This window comes from Anolis sagrei, chromosome 3 (genome assembly GCF_037176765.1).
Source record: "Anolis sagrei isolate rAnoSag1 chromosome 3, rAnoSag1.mat, whole genome shotgun sequence".
NCBI classification, from domain to species: domain Eukaryota; kingdom Metazoa; phylum Chordata; class Lepidosauria; order Squamata; family Dactyloidae; genus Anolis; species Anolis sagrei.
Genome location: NC_090023.1, coordinates 59,803,419 through 59,826,213, shown reverse-complemented (window position 1 = coordinate 59,826,213; position 22,795 = coordinate 59,803,419). Strand labels below are relative to the sequence as shown.

At 37.5% G+C, this 22,795-nt stretch overlaps 1 protein-coding gene across 14 annotated transcripts in view; it reads left to right on the top strand.

Moving 5' to 3' along the window:
- ROBO2 (roundabout guidance receptor 2) overlaps positions 1–22,795 on the top strand; it is a 1,336,704-nt gene that overhangs the window by 1,178,053 nt on the left and 135,856 nt on the right. For 9 of the 14 annotated variants that reach the window (XM_060770531.2, XM_060770529.2, XM_060770527.2 and 6 more), the window contains 2 exons: positions 4,442–4,453; positions 13,717–13,841. In XM_060770531.2, coding sequence (XP_060626514.2) covers positions 4,442–4,453; positions 13,717–13,841 — 137 coding nt within the window. The remainder of the gene's footprint in view (positions 1–4,441; positions 4,454–13,716; positions 13,842–22,795) is intronic. The other 5 variants (XM_060770530.2, XM_060770520.2, XM_060770533.2 and 2 more) reach the window with 1 other exon arrangement.

Here is a 22,795-nt window from a genome sequence, read left to right as displayed (position 1 = left end):
CTGGCTGAAGTAGCCCAAAGTTCTGTAGGGCTATGTTGAGGGTTGATGGTGACAGAAAAAGTCTTTGTGAAGTCAAAAGAGACCCTTCATTGAATTTATTGTAGATAAAATATTTATTCAAGAAGTCTCTAACAAATTACTTTGAGGGACAGAAGTTAGTCTAGTTCATTCATTTTCCTGCTTCTTGTATCCCTCTTTGAAAGATGCACCTTTCAACTCTGACTCTGTGTGGTAGTGCTATTACTTACTAATAAAATCAATCAAACCTTATAAATGGCCAGAGATGGAGCACAGTTATCTTGAAACCTGACAGCCATATTAAGATGGGGAGTGATGTAAGTTCACTCTGAAAATGCTACTGTTTCTGTAAGTGTTTATAAGAAACACATATTATACTATAATTGTGTGTCTATATAGAACCAGATATTTATTTCAATGGATAGCAAATGGATTTTATTTTTTCCCATTCCATCAGAAAGTACCAAAAGTTCAGCAAAACTGTGAAAGGTTAATGAAAATTTAGCTTTATCGGTGTTCATTTCTCTTTTGCACGCATTAAGGCCGATGATCAAAGCCTGGGCAGATTGGTTTATTAAAACAGAGGTGAAGTGACCTAAGACACTAGCTTTCATTTCCATCATTTAATACATTTAATACATAGCCACAGTTTAATTTAATCTGATGAATTTTCTGCCTGAGAAAGGGGGAAAAAAGTAAAGCTCAGAACTTAATAAGAGATGGAGAAGGTGAAGAGTTGTCTGGACATAGAGAGAGAGAAAGAGGTTCTCTGATAATCTAGCTGCCTAAATGTTACTGTTAAGACTCACTTCAGAGTACTATTAACACTTGTACTACATAAATTTTCATCAGTCTGTGAAACAAGTTCACATACATTTTGCCTTTATTGAGTACATTTTCATTTTGTACTTTCGTTTTGAGAAATGCAAAAACAAGGGTTATATTTGAGGAGAAAGCATCGTACTGCTGCCTCCCCTATTTTTGCAGAAAGAATAGCACTCATCACGTATAATCTTCAACTTTCCTTACAACTTCATTTATAGCACAAATCATTGGTACAAATAATATTCCTACACTTAACACAATGGGAAAAATGGGAAAACTGGTCGCTGTGCTCAATCTCTGGCCATTTATAAGATTTAAGTGTTTCTTACAGCCTAAAGGAATAGAATATTGTATGGCTTTGAAATTGTATTTTTAATATGTTTGTATTATTAGTTTTTTTTGTCTTTTGTTGTGGGAAATTGGAATTTTTCCTAATGTTTTAAATGTTGTAATTTGCTCATTGTTGTGTGGGTATTTGTGTTGTCTTTGTGACTGCAACTGACTGATTTTATAGGTTGTAAGCAGCTTTGAGTCCCCTTCCGAGAAAAGCGAGACAGAAATAAATAAATTAAATATATAAGTAAATAAACCTGTCTCTCACACCCCTTGCATATGAGTCCCCATGGGTATTATTACATGATGCAATGCCAGTTTCATATGCAAGCTGTATGGTCGTATGGAAAGAGTATCCAGCCAATACCTTTCAAATTGTCTTCACCAGTCTTTTTTTTCTTGGTGTGCCCCATAAGCATGGCTTTTTGGGTGTGATTGGGAACCCCATATGCATCTCATCAGCTGTATCAGTGACATGTGTTTGGTGGCAGCTTTTTTCCTTCCACTCAATTCTACATACTTTTGCTGAAAGTCAGAGAAAGACTCAAGTAAAGCCAGCATGCATATTTTACTTGTCCTCAGTATTGCTTCATTTATTATTATTTTAAAATGTTGGAATTGTACAATTCTGTAGTAACAGAAAATGTCTTAACAATTACTGCTTAGTATGAGAGATACAAACTTACACATTTTCACAAGATCTGCCCAAAGATGATGATGATGGTGGTGGTGGTGGTGGTAATAATAATCTTTATCTGCCACCCCTCTCCAAGCAGGACTTGGAGCAGCTTACAGTAACAAAACAGACAAAAGAGGAAGACAGTAACATTGGGCAGGGGTTCCTTTAATTGGTCGTCCTGAGCCTGCAGGAAATTACTGGTTGTGCTGTAATTTTCTATGAAACAAAAGCCCACTCTCCATTTTCTTTAATCTTAGTATTGAACCCAATGGGTGGGACATGTAATATAGAAGAATATCTTCTAATATGCATATTACCAAAGGAAAATAACTTTATGTGTCTGCAGGATCAGCAGAAAGCTTTCTCTTTTCCTGAAAAACAATTGCAATTGAAAAACAATTGAAAAATAATTTTTGAGATCCAGAATATAATTCTTTTTATACTTACTTAGGTTATGGGGTCTCAAAAGTAAAAATGGAAAACATTGAAAAATTAAAACTTGAGAACTTTTCAAAGAATGTATAAGATTAAGTTTCCGCTCTTAAATTATTAAGATCAGTAAATACGCAAGAGTGATCCTAAATATGTGTTGTCAGAAGAAAATTCTGTTCATTTCAGAATTACTCCTATGTAAAATTACTCCTAGGTAAAACACTCATACTCCGACTATTATATCAGATTTGTTTTTGTGGGGCTTTTTGTATTAAAAAAAACATTTTTACCTAATGTCATAAAGGTCTGACATAGTTTTTATATATATATATTAAAAAACATAATGTCAGTAGAACTGTATCAATCAAATCTCATGCTGTGTATCATTGAAATTGCTATGGTGTGAATCCATGAATTCTATAAGGCCTCTCTCCTAGAAAGCATGTATAGGCTCAGGCTATCCAGTTAAGAACATTCCTACGAGTAATTGGAAGAAAATAACAGCAACCAAAAACAGGTTGAGAATGTGAATGATCTTTTGAAGGTTTTGCAGTGAGAATTCATTTATTTGCTCAAATCCAAATTAAGACAGACAGAACTTCAGCCCATCTCTCCACTGCCCATGTAACTGCGCAGCATCTACTCTTTCCTGAGGCTAAAACACATCCACAGGATTTGTTAAATTAAATAGAAAATGACATATGTGGACCTGAAGATCATTTGACATATCTACAAGTGTATTTGTAGCAGGAGTGGACAGTGTCAGTTTCTGCCTGAGAGATACATACTTTGCTAGAATGCTGTTCAGTTATAATCTTCCTTAAATGATCTGTCCACAGATGGAGAAAGCAAACTAAATTAGATTAATGGTTCTTTTAGAATTATCTGGGATAAAGCCTGTGGTAAAGATAAATTAATTTCAAAAGCCTTTGGTCTGAAAAATGTCCTTTCTTAACTGCTGGTTGTATACTGGTGAATTTCCTATGCAGTTGTTGAAAACCACTTCACAGGTTTATGTTAGAAAGTGGGTTAAAAACTTTACATTACCATTTTTGCCATCGGGGCACAATGACATCTGATATTCATTGTGTAACTTCCTGTCTTTGTAGTCTACTAAAGTGGAGTAGCAGTTATCGAGAACAGCATTTGTTGATGGATTGATCACAGTGGAAAAGGGGTTTTTTTAGTATGAAAAACTAGAAAACGTAAAATATTCTGAAATATATATTGTTCCTTAACGAACACAATTAAATGGGGAAAAAGGAAACAGAAGTACAGTATATTAAAACTAAAAGTATCTTTCTTTTCTGCAACATTTAACCTACTGAAGAAAAAAGTCCTACAGGGAAATTTATGTGTAGCCTTGTTCCTTAAAATGCATTGAGTAAAAGCAGGAGTGACAGGATCACGTTCCCCTCACTTCAGTCTGTACTGACAGACTCTTGCTAGAATAAAATCACTTGTTGCAGCAACTGCTTTCAATCTTTGTATTGAAGTGAAACAGAAACAACCTGTCGATCATTCCATATTTTAAAAAGAAAGTGAAAGCAGCAATTTGGGAGATTCATCGTTAATGGTCATTCTGAGTTCTTTTTTGTATTTTTATCACCTTTTGTCGATGATTGGAAAAGGGATGTGGCATGGGCTTGTGTGTCTATTACCAAAATGTGGGGAAATGATGCCTTGGGTTTCTCTAAACTCCACCACAGTACTGACCAGCCATGCTTTAAACTTAATTGGTATTTAAATCGGACAGTGATGCTTCTTTTTATTGGATTGGCATTTGCCAGTCTGTGGGTTTAGATGATGTATTCATTGAGGTCTGAATGTCTTCCCTAATATATAAAGCTACTTTACTTCACTCAAGCATTAGCAATGACATTTGACGGTGGCATATGAACCTATGAAAGGTGTTATTCAGATGATTGATTCGAGACATCTTTTTCAAATGCTGTACAGTACTTATCTCCAACAAAATAGTTTTAATAACTAGCCTGAATAGAAGCATTTAACTCAAGGTGACATGTGTTGATTTAATTTTCAACTGAGTATCCACAGTTGAACATAGCATTACACATCATGCATTCTGACAAAAATTTCTTTTTTTTCCTTTGATTTCATTACGTTCTCACCACATCATTGTAATGTCTCCAGCTCGCCCTGTTGGTAAGTAACCATCCTTCTATCCATTTTAGCATGGCTTCACACAGTTCTTCATCTTTCATTTCGTAACCATGTTCGACTGTTTTGTAGTTATTAATTACTATGTATTTAACAGGGAAATGTATGCAAGAAATGATTTTTGCTTTGTATCTGTCCCTTGATTATCAGATGGATCTGTATTGTGTAATATTTCTATTCATACAAATATTTTGTATCTTCAATTTTTTTCTGTGTGTGTTTTGTGTGAATAGATATCCTCATTTATTTTAATGATTGACTATCCAAATATTTTGATTATTTGGAAAAATTAGATTGCTGTCTGTAACATCATCAGTTGTGGTGTATGTTTTAAAATGTGGGATATTGGGCAAAGGCCAATTGCTTGTTTTTAAGGATGAGATCCAAAACTAGTTATACTTTGAACAGATCTATTAGAACTGAAGTTAATAATGACTAATATAAGACATATTGTTGTTGTTGTTATCTTATATTCCAGCTCTCTTCTGATAATGGGGTTCAAGGCAGTTAACCACACACTTAAAACAATATAAATTTTAAAAATATAAAGCTAAAATAAAAGTATAAATTAAACACTCTGGGGCAGAGAGTTCCACTGCTGAACGGCTCTAACAGTCAGGAAGTTCTTCCTCGTGTTCAGATGGAATCTCCTTTCTTGTAGTTTGAACAATGGCTTCAAACTACAAGAAAGGAGATTCCATCTGAACACGAGGAAGAACTTCCTGACTGTGAGAGCCGTTCAGCAGTGGAACTCTCTGCCCCGGAGTGTGGTGGAGGCTCCTTCTTTGGAAGCTTTTAAACAAAGGCTGGATGGCCATCTGTCAGGGGTGATTTGAATGCAATATTCCTGCTTCTTGGCAGGGGGTTGGACTGGATGGCTCATGAGGTCTCTTCCAACTCTTTGATTCTATGATTCTAAGATTCTATGAAACCATTTATATATTTAAACATTAACTATTTAGAAATGCATTAGAAGACTTAAAACCTTTACAAAGCTTTAATAAAATCATTTCAAACAAACAGAGTTGAAAGCTCAACTCTAGTGACTTTGCAAAAGCCAAATTGCAAAAAAAATGTTTTGACCTGCCAATGGAAGAAGATCGAAATGGGTCATCCTGGCCCCCCTGAGGAAAGTGTTCCAAAGTCTGGGAACAGCCAGTGAGAATGCCTTTTTTCTTCTTCTCAGCAAATAAACCTGACAAGCATTAGAGCTCTAAGAACATCTGGAGAGGCCCTTCTATTTGTCTCATGATCTTAAAGCTCTGATGGCTCATAGAGGGAGATATGGCTTTTTAGATAACATTGACCCCAGCAATAAAAATTATTATTATTATTATTATTATTATTATTAATAATAATCTTTATTTATACCCCGCCACCATCTTCCCAACGGGGACTTGGAGCAGCTTACCTGAGGCCAAGCCTAAACAACAAATTACAATACAATGAGATACAAATTGCAATAAAATAAACAACATAACATTACAGCATAAAACATATAAGCATATAAACAATAAACACAAAACATAAAAAACTGTAAACCAAACATAATGACAATGAGCGGGCCACATGTACATAAAATGATTTAAAAACTCAGGGTGAGGTAAAGGGGCAGAACTATTTGTAAAGGAGAACTCATAGAGAGACAGGGAAATAAATAAACCTTTGTACAGGTGGGGGGAGGGGGTGTACTCTTAGGGCAGGAATGTTGAGGGAGCGATAGCATAAGATTATGTGACTAGTCTCCAAAAGTGCAACGGCAGAGCCAGGTCTTGAGATTCTTTTTAAAGGTTTCTAAAGTAGGGGCTTTCCTAATCTCACTGGGCAATGAGTTCCAGACTTTATAGACTAAAACCAGAACTTTGAATTGTGCCTGACAGCAGACTGTAGGGGTTGGAACAAGACAATTGTGTCCTCCTTATAACCAGCCCTAGTTAACAATCTGGCTCTTTGGGCCAACTGAAGTTTCTGAACACCTTTCAAAGGCAGCCCCACATAGAGTGCATTGGAGAAATCCAAATGAGATGTAACTAAAGCACCATGGCCAGGTCCAATTGAAGCACTATGTATAAGTGTACAAAAACATTATTGGCAACTGCTGAAACCTGGACCTCCAGGCTTGGAACTGAATCCAGGAGTATCTCCAAATAGTGAACCTGTGTTTTCAGAGAGAATGTAACTCCATATAACACAAGATGACTCCCTATTTCTAATCTGTATTTCAGATGACCAGGCTTATGCTTCAACTTGTTTTCCACCCCCTCCCCCCATCTAGTCTATCACAGCTTCTAGGCACCAGTTAGCACAGCACTAGCTTTCTTGGAGTTAGTTGAAAATGAGTGATAGAGCTGGATAGCCTCAGCATGCTAGTGACATTTGATCTCAAGCCTTTAGCCTTTTCTCTGTGATGTCATGCATATATTACATAGTAAAGGGGGCAAGATGGACTCCTGACAGACTCCACAGGCCAATGACCAAGGAATGGATCTGGAATCCATCAGCACCACCCTCTGAAAGCACCCCTCCAGGAAAAATTAGAAACAAGCCTCATCCCAGAAAGATAACTCAGGGGGGTATCATGTTCAGTGATACTGGAAGCCACTGAGAGGTCCAAGAGAATCAATAGGGACCTCTGTCCATCTAATCCACTGCATTACTCATTCACCAAGGTGACCAAAGCTATCTCTGTCCATTAACTAGATCTGAAACCAGACTGAAATAAATCTAGAGAATCTGTCTCATCCAGAAACCCTTGGAGTTGAAAAGGCAACACAAGTCTTCCAAAAATGAAAGTTAAAACTCACCTATGGTAGGAGCCAGGAATTTTTTTTCCAGAAAAGGTATTACAACAGCTTCTTTCAGGTGTGTTGGGGGCCTTCTTAGTTCAAAGGAGGCATTAATCACTTTCCAAACTGACTCTGCAAGTCCTCCTTTGGCCTATTTAATAATAAGATAGGAGGGGCAAGAGTCTAGTATACTTGTGATTCTCCAAGGATGTTTCCCATTCCTCAGCATTTATGGTACTATCAAGCTCCTTTGCAGCTCTCTTTAGTGTAGCTTCTTACATTGTCAGGGGATTGGCTCTATAATCCTTTATGATTTTCCCACACCAAGAACATAATTTCTACAAACACACACACACACACAGGTTTTAGGAAATTAGGGTTGCAAGAAATAGTAGTTTATCAATCTACTTTGTTTCTAAGAAGCTGCCTTGTTCAGCACAATGAGCCAACAGTATGGAGAAATCTGATTTTGTTTATAATCACATCTGGATCCCACACCTCCAATAATGTGTTTCTCTTTGCATAAAAAGCTCTGTAAATTCTGCATCTGTACTATCAACATGATCTATGAAACAAATCGTTTTATAAAAAAAACTATTGAAAAAAATGGGGTTGAATTAATCATTTTGGATCTTCCTGATATTGTTAGGGAACAGTATTAAAACTGGATTGTTATAAAGGAAGGCAATAAGGATTTTGAAATTTACCTTTCACTGCATTTCAAATGAGATAAGAATAAAATTTATAAATTAGTATAATATAAAGTTTTTTCCCCATTTCTTTGTTTATATGTAGTGTGGCATACACTTCCTTCGTGGTGACTTTAGTATTATTGATAATGTAAGACATTGAAGTCTTTATCTCTAGTTATCCTTTTTCCCAACAGGTGTGAAGATTTAAGCTTAAATTATATCTGTTTGGCCAAAGCAAGCCATTTCCAACATATGGTGCTGGGTGTACATATGCAAAGTCAAGCACAGTTCTGCCTGAGGTAGAATGGCAGCTGGTGAATATAACAGCCTTACAACCAGTTTCCCATTAGCAAATCAAAACATTATGAGTAATAACTGTATTGCTCATCTCTGAAATGGCTGTTCTTTTTTATTTTAAGCTTTTGAAAAGATTTCCTACATGAGTTTGCAGCAGATGGGTTGTGGAAACAGGATATTTATTCTTATTTAGAACATTTACTTGTTACTCCTGTTATCACATGGGTTTTCCAGATGAAGAAGTTTGTATTTTCACTCCTTCAAAATTATTTCTACTCTGTTTTGCTGTTGCAGCACATAAAAGTTTGTTTCTCAAACAATGAGTGACAATTTATCATGAGAAATTAAATGCTCTGTTATCTCATGAGGAAAAAAATAAAAAAAAAGATAAAATGCTTCAAATATCCAGTAGACTGTTTCAGAAAGAGTGGTTTGAAATATTTTCTGAGGTATTCAACTTGGAGATTCTGAACATCAGAAACTACGCTGAACAAGACAATCTTAAGAGACTTTAGAAAATGCCAATTTTCAGTCCATCTTGCCAGGTGTCTGCTATGACTAGCTGTTCCTCTCCTAGGACTCGGGCAGACAATTTGCCACCTCTTACCTGAATTGTGAGATACATACCCTCATCTAGTTAAAAATCTCACTGTAATTATTAAGCCCTATGAAATGAATTGCAATAACATCCAGTCAGTGAATGTCAAAGGTAATTTCCCATTGTTTGCTGTGGAATGCTTCTCCCTCACAGCTTACATAACTTTGACATATACAACTAACAGTGACTTCTGTTGGAATATTCTTCCCAGATTAGAAGCCATATTCTTGCTGCTAATCTGTAGCAATGTACAATTAGTCATAACAAGTAGAAATCAGATGAGGAATCTGTCAGCCATTTAACCATTAATTTTACATTTTTCTGGGTCTGATTCGTATTGAATGGAGTGGTATGGCTGGTCTTTTAGGCAAAATGGTTTTATTCCACTTTCACTTGCTATGGCAACATCCTATAGAATCCAGGTGTGGGTAGTCTAATGAGGCAATAGAGATCTCTGGCTGGGAGTTCTATATATACTACCAAACTACACATCCCAGGATTCCATAAAATATTGCCATGGAAAATATAGCCCAATAATTGTGTAGTGTGAAAATCCTGTGACAGACATCAATAGTGTGATCCCTTCTCAAGGGAGCCCTACTGGAAAATATAAGATTTTCTTCTACTAGTTAAGCAGCCTTACCCAGCATGTAGGGTGAATGGACTCCTTGCTTTGTGTAGACTACCATGAGCCCATGCACTCTCAGCCTGTTATACTTGACCTCTGAAGATGGCCCTCAATCAGCCTATCACACCATAAATCAGATTCTTTAAATTATAGGTCTTGATCATTGGTGGAACTTTAAGGGAAACATGGTTGCTAAAAGATCAATTTCTAAATATTTCTGAACATCTTTGCTTTATTTGTGAGATGAACTGAATGAAGAGAACCTCAAATCCAGACAGATAAGGTCCTTGGAATAGGGTAGACAAGACTTCACTTTAGTTAGTGCAGTACCAGATTATTTTAAAAAATCTCAAAGCTAAAAAAAAAAGCAAAACTTTTAGTCCTTATACAGACAATAATTTAACTACAGTTAAGATGAGAACTTTCAGAGTATATTTGTTTTAGATCTTAGAGCCTAGAGGCATATGAGTCCCATCATGAATTAAAGATCTCATTTGATACACCATTTCCTTTGAGGTAAACATTGTGTTAATAAATCATGAAAGTCTCAGATGAGGTCCTATTTTTAAAATGTAAACTTTTCAAGAAAATTTTAATTACCTTTTACAAAGGTTAGTTGTAGATTTTAAAAAAACAAAAACCTCTTAATATTGATGTTCTTGCGCTGGTCTGTCATGAAATCCATAAAAGGAATCTTTCTTTTAGAGTCATTACGAGTGGATTAATTCTTCTATGAGGGGGCTTATTAATATTCCTGAACCATACAGCATGTAGGATAAAAAAAAGTATGATAGTACATCCATGTACAATTCCTCATCAAGTCAATAGAATTGTTACTCTATTCTAATAAATTTAATGAAATCTCTCAGTATTAAATTTGCTGTTTCCCTTTTTAACTTCTCACAGATTAACACATTGATTACTATGCCTTATCTCCCCCCCTCCCAATTTGTATCCATTGTCACATGCTTGAAAATAAAACAAGAGCTAGGTCTAGAGGAGATATGATAGCCATGTATAAATATGTGAGAGGAAGCCACAGGGAGGAGGGAGCAAGCTTGTTTTCTGCTTCCTTGGAGACTGGGACGCGGAACAATGGCTTCAAACTACAAGAGAGGAGATTCCATCTGAACATTAGGAAGAACTTCCTGACTGTGAGAGCCGTTCAGCAGTGGAACTCTCTGCCCCGGAGTGTGGTGGAGGCTCCTTCTTTGGAAGCTTTTAAGCAGAGGCTGGATGGCCATTTGTCAGGGGTGGTTTGAATGCAATATTCCTGCTTCTTGGCAGGGGGTTGGACTGGATGGCCCATGAGGTCTCTTCCAACTCTTTGATTCTATGATTCTATGATTCTATGATTAGACTGATGCTTTGCAGTCTGTGTATCTATCTAAGCATATTCTTAATATTAAATAATGCCATGAACTAATAATAATAATAATCTTCACCATCTTGGAATAGTGCATACTAGTGCTATAGGGATAAATAAATTGCTCTTGTCATATTACAGTCTATTGTTATTAATATCAGCATATAAAATTGCAGTTAAATTGGTTTGAAATTCTTTGTAATGCTATATTTAAAGACTTTAAAAAGCCAAGTCACCTTATCAAATAAAGTTATTTTCTTATGAATGTATCCTAAAAGGGCTATTTATTCAAGCACAAAGGGATATCTGGAAAGAGAGTTCTACTGTTACCATCTTGAGGAACATACAAATGCACACAACCCTGCCTTGCTGTCTCACTTTTAATTCCTGCTGTAGAATACAATCTTCTGCTGTAAAAACAACTCTGAACATGATGTGATTAACCTTAGGGTCCCATCCCCTCATCTTAAAACCCACGTCGTACTTGGCCTGTGCTTTCTATTCATGTTCAACCATCTCATTTCCATATCAGCTTCTTCGCCCTCCCAAGCTGCTATTAGCATAACAGAGCTTTAGCATGACATTGATTGAAGCCTGCACTTGCTGAATACAGTATCAAAGCATAATTTGCCAGAAATCAAATCTAATTTACTATGTACAGTATTTACATCACTGTAAAACAGTGTTTCTAGGAAAAAGTGTCCCAAGCCTTTAATCTTAGAGTTTTGTTTGTTGTTTATTTGTTGTTAATCTTGTCTAATTCTCTCAAAGTATGCAATATATTTTCCTTTAGAGCTGTTGCCTTTGATTTGCAAATGTCAATTACACATAGATGTTTTTATTCTGTTTTCTATGACCCTGTTAATGTTAGAACAGAAGCAATGAATGGCAAATTACTTGAAAGCCAAAAACTTTGTTTATTGCACTGTAAATGTTTCTTTCAATATTTATTTTAATATGATGGATTTTTAAATAATTAGTATATATACTCATGCATAAGTCTAAATATGTAGTTGAAAAATTGATTTAAAAAAACCCGACTTTCCTTATCCACAGGTCAATGTAGATATTATACTTTTATCGTTTCATTTCATTTCATTCTCCAAGTATGAAATGAAATGAAATGATAAAAGTATAATACTTACATTGACCTGTGGATAAGGGAAGTCGGGGTTTTTTTTTGTTAGGGTTTCATTCTCCAAGTAGGAGCCTCTAGTGGCGCAATGGGTTAAACCCCTGTGCTGGCAGGACTGAAGACCAACAGGTCACAGGTTTGAATCCGGGGAGAGCGCGGATGAGCTCCCTCTATCAGCTCCATCTCCTCATGCGGGGACATGAGAGAAGCCTCCCACAAGGATGGTAAAAACATCAGGGCATCCCCTGGGATGGCCAGTTCTCTCACACCAGAACGGACTTGCAGTTTCGCAAGTTGCTCCTGACACGACAAAAAAAAAAATCTCCAAGTAGAGTGGCAAAAGGGCTTTGTGGATGTTTGGTTTGGAAAATGATGGTGGCACATTATATCAAAATCCATAATTTTGGCCCCAAAACCTTTCTCAACTTATACATGAGGTTGACTTATATATATGCTAGATATATGTAACCTAGTCCAACTGTTATTTCTTATAGCTGTTTGGGGTTCTGTCATGCATTTGTTTTGTGAAAGTAAAATACTTCACACAACCATCCTTTACAATTTTGAAATTATTCAAGCTTTTTGAATCCTGCACCAAGATTTGTTCTTTTTTTAAAAAAAATCTGACCTGGTGGAAGTGTGGGGGTCACTACTTAATTAGTTATTTAATGCTTAAGCTGTCCAATCCATAAAATAAAGCTGTGGAAAGATGTTCATTATTAACTGCTTCATGTATGATAACTAATGTACATCAATTGCAGAAAGAACGGGAAGGGAGTTGCTGGAAAATGTGACTTCAGATAGTTTGTCTACTTCGGTTATATAATATTTTAACTGTATATTGTCCAGTATAATACATAATACTTCCAGATCAAAAAAATAGCTGTACACTGTAATTATAACACTGGTACTCAGATAATATTGCTAATGTCAGTTAATAAGTAATTCTGTATCTGTCTGAGACTACACAGATTCATTAAATAACTGTATCCCATTCCATCCTTGTTGTTTGAAATGGATCTAACCATTTCCCTTTTGGATTCCCTTCTGATTTAAAAATTTAATTGTCAGAAATTGTACTTTTGCAGTAACCCACAGTTTTTAGATTATTTTTCTTTTGTGTCTTTTCACAGATTTCAGCTATTTAAAACACATCTGCACCTGATTAATACATCTCACAGAAATAAATTGTGGTGCAAATTAAACATGTACAAACAGATTTCTGCTTGCATAGACATTTGATCAATACCACTGTTTATTAATTAAATCATGTCATCAGGAGACAGTATCAAGACTTCTTCTTTTTTTCAAAGTGACTAACCAGCAAAAACAACACCAGTTGAAAACTGAAGCACTTCATGTGTATTTGCAAAATTCTGTATAAGTCTGGAAATCAATTTTTTCAGTGGTATGCCACAAAAATTACCTACTTTGAAATCTTGAGAAATTTGGATGGGAATAAATTTAGAATAATCCTCGTTTAAACTGTATGAAAACTTAGGTAGAATTTCTAATCCTTGGGTTGAATCAGTTGTCCTACCTAGAATTGACCCATTGAAATAAATGTATTTTCTAGCTCTTATTCTATAATACAATGTGTGTGACTTTTTCTGTCTTTAGAAAGTGTGTCTTCTTTTGACTATATTTTCTGGAATGTAAAAGCTGTCATTAAAGTATATTTGGATACTTTGTATTGCTTCTAAGAACTTTATTTTTAACGCCATATTTTCACTTCTCACATCACAGCACCCCCACAGTTTGTGGTCAGGCCACGTGATCAGATTGTAGCCCAAGGCCGAACAGTGACCTTTCCATGTGAAACTAAGGGAAATCCCCAGCCAGCTGTTTTTTGGCAAAAAGAAGGTAGTCAGGTGAGTACTCTACATGTACATTTCTACTTTCACTTCTCTGTTATTACAGTCATACAGGGTGAGTCAGCATAACTTCCTTTTTTCAAAACTTAATAAAACCCATTGTATGAATCAGACATTTTTATTTTATAATGTGGGCGCATACCTAAAGTTTTGTTTTACGAAGATCAAATTAGGTAGGTGATGTCCCCCATTCTCCATACACTGAGTAAACCGATTTCTGGCATTTGTCGTGACTCCTGCCAGCATCGTAGGAGTTATGTTGGCAATTTCTTCCTGGATGTTGGTCTTCAAATCTTGTAGGGTCCTTGGACGGTTCACATAAACAAGGGATTTAAAAAAAACCCATAGAAAAAAACACAAGGGGCCAAATCTGGAGAGCGGGCTGGCCACTCCAAATCCTCTCGAAAAGTAGGCCTCAATGGCAAAAGCACACTCCTCACTGTTCCAATGCATGATGGTGACTGGACTGTGTCAGGACAAAACTTTATACTCCCGCCTCTCGAACAAGACCACTAGCGCTCCACTACGTCTTCAACTGACTGAATGGCGCGCATTTTAAAAAAGGAAGTTATGCTGCTTGACCCTGTATGAACATATACAAATATTCCTCCATGTAGTTCATAAACTGAGGCATTCATCTATGTTTAATATATTTTTAAGCATCCTCCTTCCAAGGAACTTCATCATTACATCATTGTCATGTTTCAGCAATTTAACGTTCTGGGAATATTACAATGGTGACTACTTAACACTGCCACAAAGACCCTGGTTTTTAATGAATAAATAGGTCAATTGGAGTGATTTCAATGGGTTCCATGTGAGAAATGACATTGAAAACCCCACATCAATTCTGCAATGCCTTTGTTTAGGTCTGCAATGCAACCATTCCTGGCTTGCTAGCTATCCATTTCAAACAGGATATTGAAAAACTAGAAATATTCTGAAGAGGTTGCGTCATCCGTGAATACATGTAATCGTATTAAGGTCTGCAGCTAAGAACCAGGACAGCCAGATCTGTGATACAGAAAGTTTTTAGTAGTTTTCAGTATGAGTGCATTTTGGAAAAATGGCCACTTAGGGATATGGGGTGAAGCAGTAAAGACACATCACATAGAAAGAGAAGGGTTTTCTTTTACATCAAAATGAACACTTTAATACACAGGAGGATGCAATGACCAGGATCCTTAGGATTCATAGAAGTTTAAATTGCCCTCACACTTTTTAAATCTTCACATTTTTGACACTGAGACTTCATTTTAGAGCTATTAAACTTACCTGTTGAAAGAAAAACAATGATTTGTGCACATTTTTTTGGAATCCTGGTCCACAGCTTTAATCATATATCCTTTTGAACTCAGTAAAAGTAAAACAGTAATTGTCAATAGGAGTGAAGTCAAAATAATGACTTCACACTTCGATGACCCAGCAGCTCGGTATTGTGAGTTCGCACACCACTTTGCAGGCAAAGTTGCTCAGATACGCCTTGAGCTTGACTCCAATTTCATCACAGTGCCAGAAGAGGTGATTGAGGCATCTGCTTGTCCAATTTTGTGGGAATCTTTTAGGCTTGTTCTTCCTGAGACCGTGGAAGAGGTCCTTGGGGCTGTGAGGGCGACCACGTTGGCTCTAGACCCTTGCCCGTCTTGGCTAATTAAATGGTCCAGGGAGGGGTTGGTTGATTGGTTTGTGTTGATCATTAATGCATCGTTGGAGCAGGGGTTTTTTCTATCTCAATTGAAACAAGCTGTGGTTCGTCCACTCCTTAAAAAGATCTCCCTTGACTCCTCAGTGCTGAACAATTTCAGACCAATCTCCAACATCCCTTTTTTGGGTAAGGTGCTGGAGCGGGTGGTTGCCTCCCAGCTCCAGGGCTTTCTAGATGACATCAACTACCTAGATCAGTCACAGTCTGGTTTCAGGCCTGGTCACGGCACCAAGACAGCCTTGGTCGCCTTGGTGGATGACCTCTGTAGAGAGCTGGACAGGGGCAGTGTGACCTTGTTGGTTCTCTTGGACATCTCAGCGGCTTTCGATACCATCGATCATGGTATCCTTCTGGGTCGACTCTCTGGGATGGGTCTCGGTGGCATGGTTTTGTCGTGGCTCCGGTCCTTCCTGGACGGTAGATCCCAGATGGTGAAGCTGGGAGATGCCTGCTCGGACCCCTGGCCTTTGACCTGTAACGTCCCACAAGGCTCTATCTTGTCTCCCATGCTCTTTAACATCTACATGAAACCGCTGGGAGAGGTCATCCGGAGTTTTGGAGTTAGGTGCCACCTCTATGCAGATGACACAACTCTATTACTTATTTCCACCCAACTCCAAGGAGGCCTCTTGGGTGCTGGGAGAGTGCCTGGCCGCTGTGTCTATCTGGATGAGGAGGAACAAGCTGAAGATCAATCCCGACAAGACAAAGGTCCTCCTGGTCGATCGCAAACCTGATTGGGGTATAGGGTGCAACCTGTGTTGGATGGGGTTACACTCTCCCTGAAGCCAAAGGTCCGCAGTTTGGGAGTCCTCCTGGATTCATCGCTTACGTCTGAGGTTCAGGCGTCGGCAGTGTCCGGGAGGGCTTTTGCACAACTGAGACTCGTGCGCCAACTGCGACCATACCTCGCAAGAGCTGATCTGGCCGGGGTGATCCATGCCTTGGTCACCTCTAGATTGGACTACTGTAATGCGCTCTACGTGGGGCTGCCCTTGAAAATGGCTCGGAAATTCCAACTGGTCCAACGGGCCGCGGCCAGGATGTTAACTGGTGCTCCTTACAGAGAGAGGTCAACCCTCCTGTTCAAGGATCTCCACTGGCTGCCGTTTATTTTCCGAGCCCAATTTAAGGTGCAGGTGCTTACCTACAAAGCCCTAAACGGTTTGGGACCATCCTACCTCCGTGACCGCATCTCCGTTTATGAACCCATGCGCTCACTTCATTCATCCGGAGAGGCCCTGCTCGCGATTCCGCCAGTGCCGCAGGCGCGTCTGGTGGGGACGTGAGACAGGGCCTTTTCTGTGGTGGCCCCTGACTTTGAAACACCTACCCAAAGATCTTAGACAGGCCCCTTTGTTGGCAGTCTTTAGAAAGAACTTGAAGATCAAGCTGTTCCGATGTGCCTTTCCAGAATAGGAAAACTCCAACAACAAGTCCCTGAAGCACTTTATTAGAAATTAAGATTGTTGGCACACTGCACTTACCCTATAATCCCTATATATCACCTGTCACATCAGCACTTTTAATCTGTACCCATTACTTTGGCCCGGCCCAGTTTTATTGTGTCCTGGTGTATTGTTTTATTGCTTGTTGTTTAATATTGCTTTAACTGTTTTAATTTGCTTTAGGTTGTGTATTGTTATGTTGTGTTTTGAGGCCTTGGCCTTTGTAAGCCGCATCGAGTCCTTCAGGAGATGCTAGCGAGGTACAAATAAAGTTAATAATAATAATAAATAAATAAATAAGTAAAATTCATCCAATGAGGCATTAATAGCATGTTTGTGTCCAGAGAGCTTTTAGGCATAAAGACTTTTATAGATTAAGCACCAGAAGTTAGTCATTCGGCTTTTCTTGAGTGAAAAGATTTGTTTAGAGTAGAGTTGCCTTTGCCTTCCTCAGAAGCTCAGATAGCATGACTTACCCAAAGGCTCACAGAGAGTTTCCATGGCTAAGCAGGAGTTTGAAACCTGGTTTTCAGTGTTACAGTTCAACACTACAACCATTACACCACACTGGCTTTTCTTGGGAGAGAAGGACAATGACTTATTTAAAGTAGGCAATCTATACTTATGAGGGTTGAGAAAGGCAACAGTTCTCTTGGCCAGTTCTCTCTGAGTCCCCTTCGGGGTGAGAAGGGCGGAATATAAATGTTTTAAATAATAATAATAATAATAATAATAATAATAATAATAATAATAATCATAATGAGGTTAAAATGTTGATATTGTGTGTGTGTGTGTGTGTGTGCAAACCAGTTGTTTCTGTGTGATATGAGAACTATATAGAGCTAAACTACTTATTTAACTAATTCCTGTCCAGCTAGTTTATCAGTACAAAAGGGTATACAATTTTAAGTGTTATTTTGATATACTAAAGAGCTTAACAATGCCCAACAAATTCCTTTTTTAAAAGAAAAAAGTCCAGGCCACTACACAAAATGTGACATCAGAATATTTCAAAATTTCATCTAGTCTCCTTTTAAAATATAACCTTACAGATCGATTCAGCACCCAGCACCAGCAACCACTCTCTGAAGGGATGTTTTCAGGTTACTGAGAACTGAAGAGCCTGGCAAAGCTCTCTCTATTTCTGTTCACCCAGCAGAAATGTGGGTGAACATCTCTGTGGATGGTAGGAGCCCTTTGGGTAACAAAGGGCAAGTCCTGGATGCAGTCCAGTGATGTCTTAATGTGAAAGTGAGTTTGTGAAAAACAAGAGCTAAATCAAATAGTGACAATAGCTTGTTACTACAGAATTCTCTTGAAATATCAGCACTCGGGTAGAGAGCAGATATTTTAATTAAGTTCATCTTACTGGATTCAATTGGTAAAAATTCTTTTTAAAATATGTTTTTGCAGCAACCCTTCTTCATGTGCTAAAGTTGTGACTATATAATTGCGGCAGAGCCTAATTTAAAGCAAAGCTTGGCAAGTGACTTGTAATATACAGGGGCAAAGTGCACTACACTCAGTAAACACAGATCAGAGGTTTTTTTTTTTTTTTTACTGGATAGAATTAGACCACAACTTTACTTGGCCTGCATGTGTAAGCCTCAGACACTGAGTAGAGTAGAGTCACTTGACTGTGCTGTTTGTGGAGAAGCTGGCACCTCCATGTTGTGCTCTGTGTAGGCTGTTGATGCTGTAGAGCAGGGGTCCTTCAACTTTTTAAACAGAGGGCCAGGTCACAGTCTCTCAAACTGTTGGGGGGGGGGGGGTGGATTATAATTTTAAAAAAAACATGAATGAATTCCTATGCACACTGCACATATCTTATTTGTAGTGCAAAAAGCACTTAAAACGATACAATAAATAAAATGAAGAACGATTTCAACAAATATAAAATTATTAGTATTTCAATGGGAAGTGTGGGCCTGCTTTTGGCTGATGAGATAGGATTGTTGTTATTGTTGTGTGTTTTCAAGTCGCTTCAGACTTAGGTTGACACTGAGCAAGGGCCGGGTAAATGACCTTGGAGGGCCGCATCCGGCCCCCAGGCCTTAGTTTGAGGACCTCCGCTGTAGAGAGTGGATGGAGGGCAGAGGAGCTGTAATAGAGAGTGTGTTTTTATTGCGTATATAGCTGTGTGTATATATCTTCTTAAGTAACTGAATATAAAAACCTTCCTGCATTTTAGCAGTGAAAGAATATCTGTGTATGGACTCTTTTCTCCATCTTTTAGTGAGATCATGACCCTGTAAATAAAAATAAAATATTGCAGCTACACCATAATAACAAAAACAGCTTTATTTTTATACCCTGCCTCCATCTCCCTGAAGGGACTCGGGGCAGCTTACGAAAGGACATGCTCAACAAAACAGGTTGAAATAAACATAAAAAACAAGCAACATCAAACATCAATAAACATAAAATCAGACATTATAAAAATGATTAAAAACTAGCATGGCTGAGTAAATAAAGTGCTGGATTCTGTTCATAATTACTAAGTGCAATGAATCCTAAGAAGAGTCAGGGAAAGTGAAAAAATCGGAGGGCTGCGCTAGGAAGCAAATGTCCTTATAACGTTTTATTCCTGGTTAACTTTCCAATCGGAATGTGATAGATTTTAGTTATTTTTGGTTATTGGGGACAGGAGTTTGACTGATTATAATTGATTATTTATTGGTAGTCACTTTCAAACTTTGGTCAAGAATTAGATGAGAGGAAAAGCTTTAGTAGCGTTTGTCTAGACATTATTTCTGTCTCCAGACTTGGATGTACTTAACAAAGCAAGACTTTCTCTGTTTAATGGCACTTACATCTGGGTAAGTATAACAGATTGGGCCTACCTTTAAGGACTGGTGTGTTAGGATTTCTAGGCCTTAGAAGGAAAGGCCTTGTCTAAGCCAGAAGGGAGGAGGGAGCACACACTCCTTATATAGTAGTGGTGCCAGATTAGTGGAGAGATTAGAGAGATTTGCACAGCAACCGAAACCAGTAATATGAGTGAGTTAGAGAGAAGTCTGGCGTAGAGAAAGGAAGTGCTATTAGGCAAGAGAAAGAAACCTCAGTGAGAGGGGATTTTAAAAGGTAGAAGCAGCCTTCGGGGAGAAGTGCTGAGTTTTAAAAGTAGCCTCTAAGAGACAGAGTGCTAGTGTTTTGTGATCCTCTAATAGGGAGAACTGAGAGATCCGAAAAGCCCTGTGAGTGAATATTGTTTCGTGAAGGAACCATTTACTTTAAAGAAATGATTTGACAACCTGCTGTAACCAATACACATTTGTACCTTTCATTACATCTGAGAAGCCTTGTTATTCCAGTTCAAATAAACTTAATGATTCTATTTTATTTACTCCAGTCGGTGTGTCTTTCTGTGCATGGATATAATAAGGGGGCCTGATTGAACCACAGCCAACTCTTTATATCGAAGCTTTCCCTCCAATTTTGGGTGGGTCTGATCCTAACTCCGGAGGTCAGTCAGACTGACTGATGTAAATTGGTGGCAGCGATACAGCGGACAGTCAGAGGTTGAAGCATCCATTGTAGTAAACATACATAGAACTGCAGTTTGATACACCTCTTGTGTGTTAGATTTTAAATCATCAATAAATTTATACATAACCAAGCATCTGTCTCATCAGGTCATCCACATGCTTTGATTGGGAACTGGATTCATTACTATTATTTGTGAGGTTTCATATTCATTCTGATATAATTTGACCTCTATAAGAAGGCCTTTAATTTAAACCCATATATCTCTGCAAGTTATTTTTTCTTTGCTTCAACATGCAAAAACTAAGGATGCCTAGGCTATTATTATTGTTGTCATCATGTTTTAATATAGTACTATCAATGTATATGGCACGTTACAAAACACCTGATATTTATATTTTAAAAGTGCAGTATTGCTTTGCTATGCAAAAATATGCTTCAAGGGGAAAATATAACCTCATTTTAAAAATTAAAATAAGAACTGTAAGCAAACATTTTAAAAACCTTCTTGTAAAAGAAGCTTAATAACATGGTAATGTTTATGTAAAGTGGGCTTATAGTGTCACACTTGAATCTAATAAAGTGGACATCCATCATGTTGTAATAAAGAGAAGAGCTTCTAATTAAAGTAGGACATCATTTGCAGGATTAAAGTCATTTAGCGTAATTGAAAAGTGTTAATACCCTATTTTATCCTCTTCCATTGGTATTACTTCAAGGGTAAAACATTTTAAGGTGAAAATGTGTCTTGTGTCTTTAATTGAATGTTATTACCTACTGATTGTAACATGTTGAAGCTGTTTAATTACAAACCTGCAAAATTAATTACAATATTGAGACTCAGATCCCAGAGGGCTAGAATGTTCTCTCTTTTTTGGCAAATAAATGTAACATAAAAATTGATATCTCGGTTGTTTATAATCAAATGCTGAAATATAGTTCAATGTGATTCATTATATCCACATGTTTTTCTTAATTGAGCTGCAGTGAAGCAACAGAGGTTAACTAGGTTAATGTTTCATCCTAACACAAAGAATTCCAAGGCTTTGTAGTGAAACGCCAACCTATTAAATATTTTTAAAGTCCAGTCACTATGTTTTATCATCAAAATTGAGAGCATGATACTTTAGCCTTCTTTAATTTGGTGTGCCAAGTACCTTAATGTTGTTGGCTTTTTTTCTTAGAGTGTCTAGTTGTCATTTCAATTGGCCAAGATGCCTTTCCTTCCTCATCAACAAACACTCCTTCCCTTTGTAATGGTTGTATGGGCAGTGCTGAGTTCAGCTGCTTAGTGTTAGTACAATACTGAACAGCCACTATTAACTATAAGACATCTTTCTCTCTGGACCTGTTCCTCCATGCTGTTTAGTACAGCCATCTGGAAAGGAGGAGAGGAGTTCCCCCTGGATTTTTCCTAGTGCCAGTTTATACATTAGCAGCTGGTCCTTTGTATTTAATAGTGTCAAACTTACCGTCAGACTTTACAGAACTGCACTAACCTGATGCCGGGAAATGTGTACACATCCTTGGTCCCATTCTCATGTAGGCAACATTTTAGCATAAAGCAAGCAAATAGGTTCAAGCAGAGGGTAGTTAACCAGCAACAATCTAGTATGTGTCTAGAGTAATCATATTTACTATACGCTTTATTTAAAATACCAGTGATATGTCTGCCAATCATGTGCTACAGTTCAACCCTTATAAATCACAAGTTAGCTATATACAGGGTTAGTCAAAATGCATAGGCCAATAAGCCATTCAATTGAATGGCTTATTGGCCTATGCATTTTGACTAACCCTGTACTGTATTTAAACTTTCAATAGTATTGCCTGCTGATGAAATGTTGCAGGTTCAATGCTTAATCTCACTACACTTTCAGAAACTCACTTTTCACAGCATATAAAATTTGCTGGGGAACAATATCCTGAAAATCTTGTTTGCTAAGTTATAAGGTTAATTATTTAAATTTGTAATTCAAAAATAAGAGCTCAATACAATGTAATTGGACGCCTGCCCTTACAGTCTCCTACACAGAGTCATCATTATTTCTTATGAAACCTAGTTTTTGTATGTACTCTCCAAATTTCAGTCACTGTTACAAACTCTAAAGTTTTCAGTACTGCATTCCAGATGGTCTCTTTGGACTTCATTCTATGAACTGTTCAAGTGTTTGGAAGAGTAGGATTTCCATAAAGCTTTGGAATACTCCATTTTGAAATTAAATAGAAGATATTCCTACCTCCATCACACCTAATTCTTCTCTCCGTTTTCTTTAAGATTTATCTGTTTGATTTGCCACCACACAGTTAAG